This window comes from Labeo rohita, chromosome 1 (assembly GCF_022985175.1).
Source record: "Labeo rohita strain BAU-BD-2019 chromosome 1, IGBB_LRoh.1.0, whole genome shotgun sequence".
Lineage (NCBI taxonomy): Eukaryota > Metazoa > Chordata > Actinopteri > Cypriniformes > Cyprinidae > Labeo > Labeo rohita.
The window spans coordinates 41,177,884-41,188,218 of record NC_066869.1 but is presented as its reverse complement, the minus strand read 5'-3'; the positions used below and the strand labels follow the sequence as shown (position 1 = coordinate 41,188,218).

At 37.1% G+C, this 10,335-nt stretch overlaps 1 protein-coding gene across 2 annotated transcripts; it reads left to right on the top strand.

Annotated features, from left to right (window-relative positions):
* The first annotated feature begins 1,466 nt into the window (after positions 1 to 1,466).
* LOC127169088 (carbohydrate sulfotransferase 12) lies at positions 1,467 to 2,899 on the top strand. Of its 2 annotated transcripts, none has more exons than XM_051116248.1 (2): positions 1,467 to 1,525; positions 1,615 to 2,899. In XM_051116248.1, the coding sequence occupies exon 2, from the start codon at positions 1,702 to 1,704 to the stop codon at positions 2,878 to 2,880; it is 1,179 nt and encodes a 392-aa protein (XP_050972205.1). In that variant the 5' UTR covers positions 1,467 to 1,525; positions 1,615 to 1,701; the 3' UTR covers positions 2,881 to 2,899. The 2 variants fall into 2 exon arrangements, with proteins under 2 accessions (XP_050972205.1, XP_050972204.1); XM_051116247.1 differs by having other exon boundaries at positions 1,472 to 1,529.
* Positions 2,900 to 10,335: the final 7,436 nt, after the last annotated feature.

Genomic DNA, 10,335 nt, shown 5'->3' with positions numbered 1-10,335 from the left:
ATTATGCATTCCCATATATGAAAACAGGACAAGCTAAATTAATTAGATGTGGCTTTATTTAATAATCACTTACATTATATTAATTTAGTTGTGGTCATTGTGCTATAAAACCATTCTGTAAGTTTCAGAACTCAAAACGTTCTTGTTAGAATTGCACATGTAGTAGGAAAATGACGAGAACGGCAAACGCAGGTCTACACAGAAAACAAATGATAAACTTCATTTGATTAACTTTATTTTTAATGAAGTCTTTTATTCATTTCTTTTTATCACGGATTCATTTACAAACAAGGCGCAATTCATTGCAGGATCTTCTGAAAGATCAAAACTAAAAGACAATGCTGTGCGGACTATATTGAATTCCCCAGTAATGTCGCACTACAGAAGTGTAAGTAACATTATGTTCATTATGTGATCACTGTTGCTTTGTCTGTTATTACAGATTGTTTGATATTTATTGGGTATGTATGTTTTTAAAATAACAGCAGCATTCATTTCTGAAGGATGTAGGCTGTCAAACATACACAACTGTTAGCCAATCATAGCAGTGGGCGTTTACTTTTGAGTCTACTGTCTGCCAAGCCTGTTCAAACAGAGCATTGCAGTGTTGCCAAGTCTGTGGTTGGGCTACTTTAACACACTTGTCGTGGGTTGTTTTCATATCTGCGTGATATTTAGTCCCTGAAATGTGAATTTTACCAAGGGAACCCCTCCAAAAACCATGTATTTTACAGCCCTGAATGCGATTTTTAACAGGAGACCCCCGCCAAAACACAACTGGGCTAGTTTTGAGTAGCAACTGGGTAGGTTTTGTTGTGAAAACCTGGCAACCCTGGATGAGGGGGTCAAAACAGGACAGAAAATAGCCTATTACTTTTAAATTATTTTTTCTTTATTTAAAAACCTTGATAACATTATAAGTGGACCTCAGAGAACAGTACAAAATGAAAAACAGAGTCAGTTCATGACCCTTTAAAGTCATAAATCAGAAAATAAATAATGTAAAGAAATAATGAAATGTTGGAAATGAAGAAACGTAAATGTTTTCCATCTAAATTCATTCTTATTTAGTATTCAGAGTAATCTCAGTGTGTGGATGTCTGTCTCCCTTCTCACATACTGTAAAAACAATCCCTCTGTAATCCTACGAGAGGCCACTTGATCTCAGGGGTTTGGTTATTTTTGTAACCGAGTACACAAGTGAACCATTGAAATTTATTTTGAAATAAAATAACTTATAGTTATTTTGTGACAGTGCTGTTGGTGGTACTTTTTTTCTTCTTTTTCTGAAGTCGACACTACAAGCCGGTCGGTTTATTTTCAGCTGTGGTTTCCTGTGAATATTTGCGGTAGAGAGCTGAACCCTCTGGAATAACGGCATATGATTTAGTTCTGGCTTCAAGGCGGAGCATTTCTCTATGTTCACACCCTACTGTGAGTTTACATATGTAACTTCAAGCATTTCTGCCATCTTAACAGTTTGCACGTGGAACATTCTGAAATGTAGAGCACAAGAAGACAATATGTAGGTGAGTAATGGATTATATTTTACGGGAACAGATTTTGAAAAGAAACTGCAATGTACATGTACGAATTTTGTGGGTTTTTTTCCAGAATTCTCAACTTGGCTGATTCCAGAGATGAAAGTGTTACATATTCCAGCTGGGTAGTTTCCATATCATTCAATAGTTTCCAGTGAAAATGCTGAAGCAGCTTCAGTTTTTCCTTCTGTTGGGAACATTATTTATCATATTCTTCATAATAGTTCACTGGGATGACGTGAGAGATGGGACTTTTTATTTGCACGTGGCTTCATCATCTCCTGCATTACCCACAAGCATGATGTCCTCTGGACACTGGACAAGTGAGGATTCATTTCTCTGGAAAGAGTCAAGCGGGTCAGTCAAACCAAACCTGACAATCACAACTCTCCTAAGCAACCTAACACAAACTTTAACACGCTCTTCTCCAACACACCTCAAACTGCGTCAAGCACATCGTAGACGTTTAATAAGGGAACTCTGCTCAGCCAACACCAGCTTCAACTTCCCAGGAAAACTGAAGACATTTGACCAGATTCCAAGCAAAGCCCTGGACCACCTCATTGTGGATGATCATCACGGTGTTATTTACTGTTTTGTACCGAAGGTAGCATGCACCAATTGGAAACGAGTCATGATTGTGCTCAGCCAGAACCTGAAGGCACCTGATGGAGCTCCGTATCTGGATCCTCTTGACATACCATCAGCGTTATCCCACAATGCAACTCTGCATCTGACATTTAACAAGTTTTGGAAACTCTTCGGTCGCTTCTCGCGTCCTTTGATGCATCACAAGCTGAAGAATTACACTAAGTTCCTTTTTGTACGGGATCCTTTTGTACGGCTTATTTCTGCTTTCCGAAACAAGTTTGCTCTGCCTAATGAGGATTTCTACAGACAGTTTGGCTCTGTAATACTTCAGCGTTATGCTAATATTTCAAAGCCCCCTGACTCCGCTCAAGACGCCTTCGCCGCAGGTATTAGATTGTCCTTTACTCACTTTATTAAGTACCTGTTAGATCCACAGACTGAACAGGAGAAGCCTTTCAATGAGCACTGGCAGCAGATACACAGGCTCTGCCATCCGTGCCAAATTGAGTATGATTTTGTTGGGAAACTGGAAACACTTGATGAGGATACAGAACATTTGTTGGAGATTCTTGGGATGGAAAATCAGATTCGCTTTCCCCCAGGGTACCGCAATAGGACAGCTGCAAACTGGGAGCGAGACTGGTTTGCAAACATTTCAGTAGCTGACAGGAGAAAGCTGTACAATCTTTATGAAGCGGACTTTAGATTATTTGGATATGACAAACCTGAGACACTTCTGCATGAGTGACAAAGCCAGTTGTTCCTTATAAGAGATTACATGCACACAATGTAAAATAAAAGTGTTTACACAGATGTTTTGGAACTTAAACATCTTCTAATTTATTTGACTAAACCAGTGAATTGTCAGGTGCACATTTTTTAGATTTTCTATAAACATTCTTTTTAAAGTGTTGTTTTTTTGTACTGAATGAATGATTTGAATCAAAAACAAACTGAATACATTTAATGTTTCACTCACAGAAATGTTTGTAATTTTTCCATGATTAATAGATCACATAAACACTGTTGGTTGGTATAGATAAATTTGGAGTAGACATTACAGTTACATCACTGGCAGCTGCGCACACATTGTGGTGGCAGAAAAACACTGGTAACAAGTGGAGGGAAACGGGTAAAATCCATGGAATAAGAGAAAAAATGTATTGTTGTGCCTTTGGATGTCAGAATCGGAACGCAAATAATTTTTTTTTTATAGAATACTGTCATCAAAGACACCATTTGAAGCAAACATTTAAATGAACATATGGATGAAACTGCTATGATTACTCTACTTTTAAAGCATAATTTTGATTTAAACAATAGGTCTACACAATACTCACATATCCAGAGGACATATTCCCCATATTAGCTGTACACTTACAGCATGAAATACTATACTATTTTATATAACATTTACCTATTTTATCTCACAAGTCTTACCTTTTTTCGAAAATGCAAGTTTGTATTTCCTAGTTCCGACTTTATAACTCGATTTAACTCAACAATAGCGATTTTGTTAATTGGAAAAAAGCCAAAACAATGGGATATAAACTTATGACTCTGAGCTGAGGGAAAAAGAGAGAATGAGTTGATATTTCTTATCAGAATTGTGAGATATTATCTCGGAATTGTAAGAATAAAGTCAGAATTTTGAAATACAAACTCAAATTATTTTATTCTTTATGGTTTCCATAGACTGCTACATTTTCTGCCATCAGATAGACCCCGCCCACAAAAACGTCATCACTGTTTGCAAAAACAAACTGGTTTATGTAAATGCCTTGAAATGATAAATTAAACGAAATCAAATTATTCAAATTAGTTATTCAAATGTAATTTTCTTAACTATTTGGAATAGACCTTATGGGTAGCAGCACATTACATTTTTTAAAAGGAATGAAATCATGTTTTTCCGTAAGAGTGGCTTCCAGTCTCATCCGGGTCCAGCTCATTTTAGCTGTACAAAACAGCTGATTTTGCTGCTTGATATTGCAGATTGTGTCTTACCATATTATTTTAATGTAATAACTTAATTATAAACACACTGGTTTGTAGTGCAAACAGTTTTACAGTTTACCACACGTTGTTTTTCTTCTCGTTATTTCTCTATAGCGGCTAATCAACCGGAAGTCTCGCCCATAGACTTACTTCGGCGTTAAAGAATGGCCCTAGACAATCTATTTTTCTTGTGTTTAAAACCATTTTATGGAGTTTTTTATCTACTTCTTTTAGAAAGATGTTTCACCACCTGAATAATCGCTATGTTGTTAAATAATAGTACAGCTGTTATACTTCTATCCGTCACAGCCTCGTTTTTATTCCTTTAATTCAAAAATTATGTATAGCGTTACTCTGACTAATGTCTACCGACCAAACCAGAGCAATGATTTGTTTTGGCCACAAGGGTGCAGTGTGTTTCAATTCATATGTTGCAGACAGGGCGATTCACTACAGCCATATGAGCAGCACTCAGATGGGAGTTCTGAAATTTGACAGAAGCTATGAATGTTTAATGGTAGGGGAAAAAAGCAAATGTAGAATTTATGAAATGAGGCATATTCTGACAGCTCTCTAAGCCCCAGTGAAGGTAAAGGTTCTTGCTTTTGTTTGAAACAACATCTCTGACCAAAAGTAGAGAGGACATTACATAATTGGAGACAGTTGCATTTCACATGATATGAAAGTGATTTCAATTTCTAATGTTTTAACAATATAAAGTGCTCTCAGGCTTATTACCTTCACTAAAAATTAATTTGAAAACTAAAAATAAATTTGCCAGCATCACAAGAAATTAAAAAATTAAACAAATAAATAAATAAAGATTTAGCTTTTTTGTTTAGCCTCAGGTAAATACATAAAAATGTGCTGACATTATTATATTGTTAACATTAATAGTAATGTATTAATGCTACTTTTAATAATTAATTATAATAATTATAATAATATAACAAAGCTCTCTATTTTTATAATAACATTTAATAATTATAATTACCAATAATTACTATTATATATTATAATTTAATGTCATTATCAAAAAGAAGTGTAAAAAAATAATTAAATATCTGTTCACTCTTTACGTTGGGCGATACAAATAAATACAGATAAATAATGGTACTGAGTGTTTTGTTGTTAGTCATATTCCTTCATTATGAATGAGGAGATGAAAAGGTCAGTGTAAATTCCATTACGTAAAAAACGTTTTATGTCGTCCTCTTCCCCCATCTCTCTTTAGTTCTCTATCAAACTGACCAGAACTGTATAGTTTGAAAGGTCAAGGGCAAATTCACCATCGAGTCACGCCTTCTGAACTACCGTCCTCTTCATCTTGCCTACGCTTCTGCTGTATGACAGCTTGAAAGGTTGTGTGGCAGGTTCTTTTAAAGTCGTCCCCTCTACGAGATGCTTTAGAATAAAGGTCAGAACTAATGGCCAACTGCAGTCGCCCACAAGAACAGGATGCAAGTACTTTTTTGTTTCCTGTGACCCCTGTCCATGCTGACTCATGTCCATTATTTCTTACTTTAGTACAGCTTATTCTTTCACCCCGTTGAAGAGTGATCCCACTTGTTGCGACATAATTCAGACCAGTGAATGAATGAAAAACATTAATAAAGAAAGTGTGCAGATCCTGCTGCTTGCACTTTCTGCTAACAGTGAAGAAAACAGGAACTAAAAATGTCAATAAAGTTATTTTCCAAGCGGTCAAGAAATTTTTTAAAAGACATGGAACCCATTGTTCTCACTGTCTGCCAGAAGGGTTGTCCAGACTTGGTCCTGGAGGGCCAGTGTACAGCAGAGTTTAGCTCCAACTTGCCTCAACACACCTGTCTGGAAGTGCCTATAAGAGCTTGATTAGCTGGTTCAGGTGTGTTTAATTAGGGTTAAAGCAAAACTCTGCAGGACAGTGGCCCACCAGGACCAAGTTTGACCATTTTCACTCCTTCCACACACATTTCCTGCCAGTACTGAGACTTGAACCCACAACCTTCAGGTTTCAAGTCCAACTCTCTGACCTTTAGGACACAAGTGCCCCAGAAAGCATAGGTGGATATTTGCTTTGTCCAACTTGCAGTGTTATCGAATGCATTGCTGAGGGGGCACTGACTCTTCTTCTCATTAGCCAATCATAAAAGATGCCATTTTATTGGTAAGACTTTGGACACTGGATGCCATTTTTCACAAGTTATGATTCTTCAGTGTCTTCATGAAGTGTCTGCAAAATGTTTTGGTTAAAATTCCTCAATGGTTGTGTAAAACAACAGGCTTTTTATATTGTCAAAAACAGCTGTTCACAGCGACCCGTTTCAGTGCAAGTCTCTTTAAGTGATAATGAGCTACTACTCACCCACCCCTCTCTTCCGTTTTGTGTGTGTGTGTGTGTGTGTGTGTGTGTGTGTTTGTTGGTGCGTTACCATCAAATACAAAACTAATCTACTGCGTCCTCAGTGGCTCCAATATCAGTAGAAAATGAACCCCCGGTTTCATAGACAAGGCTTAAGCCTTGTCTGGGCTTTTTTAACTGACTAATCTTAAAATATGTCAGTTTCATTGTTATGTGTCAGGATGCACACCAGTAGTATTTTTATCTAAGGCATGTTCATAAAAGCTAATTAAATGTCCTAACTGAACTATGGCCTAAACTTGGCCTAACCTAAGCCCTGTCTGTGAAACCGGGCCGAAGACTGTTATTTTCACTCTTATATCAAAATACAAAACAGCTTTGCTTACAAGACGCTACAGCTGCTCGAGTGTGGAGAAAGTAGCGGACAGCGTACAACTGGCTGAGAGTGTAAATATGCTAATACGGGACAATCCATCAGCAGTTGTGGGCGGGCCTGAGCAATATGATGTCATATTGCTCAGAAAATCAAAATGCCCCCCCTTTAAAGGGGACATCAGATGCAAAGTTCACTTTTACATGTTGTTTGAACATTAATGTGTGTTGGCAGTGTATGTACACATCTACCCTGTAATGATAAAAATCCATGCAGTGGTTAAATCTGTAAAAATAATATCCCCTTTTCAAATCGAGCCATTCTTGTGGCATCACACCGACAGAAGCCGCTCCCACGATAGCTGATTGACATGAGTGTCTTACCTCAGATCAGCTGTAAAAGTCCAACCTCCATTGTTTTGATACCGGAACAAGGATGTAAGTTAGACAAGAATATCTCTGATTGAGCAATTGAGGTATTGTGTTGTTGGATGTAATAATGAATTACGTGACCATAGTGATCGTCATTTACTCGCCACATCTGAGACGCTGAAGATGCAGTGGATTATATTTGTTTGTGAAGGGAATGTGCCTCCCGATCTACATAAATGCGTCTATGCTAGCGCAAATCATTTGTGATCCAGCTTCACCTACAGCAGAAGTAAGTATAAGGTTTTTTTTATGAATCTCTGCAATCACCTTTCCTAATAATGTGCTAGTTAGCAAGTTTCGTGGCTAAACGTGCTAAATGCAGCTAAAGTAAACAATCTCTCAGAGCAGCTCATCACTCCACAGAGAGAAGAGAGGGGCGGAGTGGGCAGAGCTCATTTGCAATTAAAGGAACAATCCATCAGAATGGGTTGATTTTTGCAGAGCTGATTTTGACAAGGTAAAAAGGGTGTTGTTTTACACTACCATTGAGAATTTTTAACCAAAGCATATTATAGACTTTTCATTAAGACCCTAAAGAATCATATCAACTTGTGGAAAATGACCATCCGATGGCCTCTTTAAAGGGATAGTTCACACAAAAATGAAAATTAGATGCATAAACATGCAGAAGCATGAACACAGACACTTTGTTAAGACTATGTCTTAAGAACTAGTTTAATCAACTAGCATTTAGCCAAGTCTTAAACAAAAGTCTTACTTTTTGGACTCAAATTACCATTCTACCTTTTTATGTAACTTCAAAAAGTTATAAGCAGTCTTGAAGAAAAAGCAGATGACTAACAGTTTAGTCAACTGGCAGTTTATGCAATCAAGGTCTTCAGGATCACTTGAAAAATCACAAGGCTGCATCAAATTTGCATACTTCAGAGTGTACATGGTACAGTCTAAAAAATGCTGGGTAAAAACAACCCAACTTGGGTTATTTAGCAACCCAGCACTGGGTAAATATTGGTCAGAACACATGCTCAGTTATTTTGACCCAGCTGGTTGGGTTAAATGTTTTTACCCAACATGCTGTTAAATAATATTGTTTACAGTACAGTAAAGACTTTATAAATAAAATAAAATGTTTATTTCGCTGAAGAACAAATTGGCGACGCTGAGAACCGCTCTCTCCTGTACAGGACACAAAAGGCCCGTGCTCTGACTATAACTCAGCAGCTGGGTTGTTTTGTCAGAGATAAACTCAACCCAGCAGTTGGGTACAAAAACTAACCCAGCAGCTTAGTTACAGAAAAACCAGCCAATAAAATGATCCGAAAGGCTAAACCTAGCATTTTTTGGAGTGTATATAGTACACTCTAAAAAGATGCTGGGTTAAAAACAACCCAACTTGGGTTATTTGGCAACCCAGCACTGGGTAAGTATTGGTCAGAACACATTCTGGGTTATTTTGACCCAGCTCGTTGGGCAAAATGTTTTTACCCAACATGCTGAGCTGTTTTAAGTCAACTATTGTTAAAAAATGATTATATTGCTGACTTAAAATGAACTGGAACTTATAAAGAAATATGCACACAGAATTTCTAGGGGCAACAGCAATAATCAAAAGATCAACATTAAGCAAGAACACATGGACAAAATACAAGACAAATTGAATTTATTTGGGTGAATACAGCATAGTTTACAATATTACATACATTTAAACTCGTTTAACAAGGATTTTAGACATTAAAAAATTTAACATTTTAATTTAAGTGTATTCAACTGTTCTCTGTAATTGCTTTTTACTGAAGTAGCGCTAATTCTTGTGCCGGTGTGTCACTAAAATCTGAGCCGGTGAAGGACTGTTGTTCACCGGGGTAACTGCAAACTTCAGACCACGGCCTCACGTTTCATTCGTAGCTGAAAAATGCCATGACTGACTCCAAAATCTGCCTATAAATAAACAGTACTGACATTAGAGTACATATTTTAACATTAAATTAAATTAAACTCAGTACTATAATGAATAAAACCCATTTATTTTATGCAAAAGTCACTTCCATCATGCAAGACTGACATCTCGTCCCTATGTTGGGTTGCATAAAATAATACAATTTACAGCACAGTAAAGACGTTACAAATTAAATAAAATGTATACAAAGCTTTATTTTGCTGAAGAAGTGCACCAAATCAGTGGCGCTGAGAACTGGTCTCTCCTGTAGAGGACTCAAAAAGCCAGCACGCTGACTGTAACTCAGCAGCTGGGTTGTTTCATCAGAGACAGGCTTAACCCAGCGATTGGGTAGAAAAAAAAATTAACCCAGCATTAAAAACAGCTTAGTTACAGAAAAACTACCCAGGACCTGGGTAAAACTGTTTTTTTAAAAAAGACCAAACAAGCTGAAACCAGCATTTTTTAAAGTGTAGGCAAAGGAGAGTATGTGACACAGTACTTATAAAAGAATACACAAAAAGTACCCGGATGACCTGCTGCTCCCAGCGATATTTTAAAGAGTGCGTACAATGGACACAGGAGAGGATTTGGGAATAGCAGTGAAGGATGCAACTGACGCTGGTAAGTCATGCGATAATGGCAAAATGGTGAATGTAATACATCCAGAATACATTCATACTATATTTACAGAACACAAATTTATAGCAATTGCAAAGTAATTATTTATTTATATATAAGTACCTGCGCTCAATGAGGGTGAGATTTTAGACACAGCCCAGGAGTGCTGATGCAGGCTGGAAATAAAGTTTGCAGGAAAGTGTGTCCCAAAGAGTACGGTTGAAGACCTAGGATAGATAACACATCTGTCTGATAGAAGCAGCATAAGAGCAGCATGTATTGTTTGCAAAACACTGCAAATTTGGCAGGCTGTCCAATCACGTCTCAATTAATTGGGTTCAGATTGTGCGCCTTTGATCCTCTCATACTCTGCACATCTGTGAACGGTGTAAATAGTTCATGTTAAGTTGCATCGTTATGGAAACCCTTGCCTAAAGTGTAAACAGTCAAAACTGATTAAAGCTTAATCAAATACTAAAAACTAATTTTGCAAAGCCTTAAGTCACTGAGAAATATAATTAGCAAAAATCTATTAATAA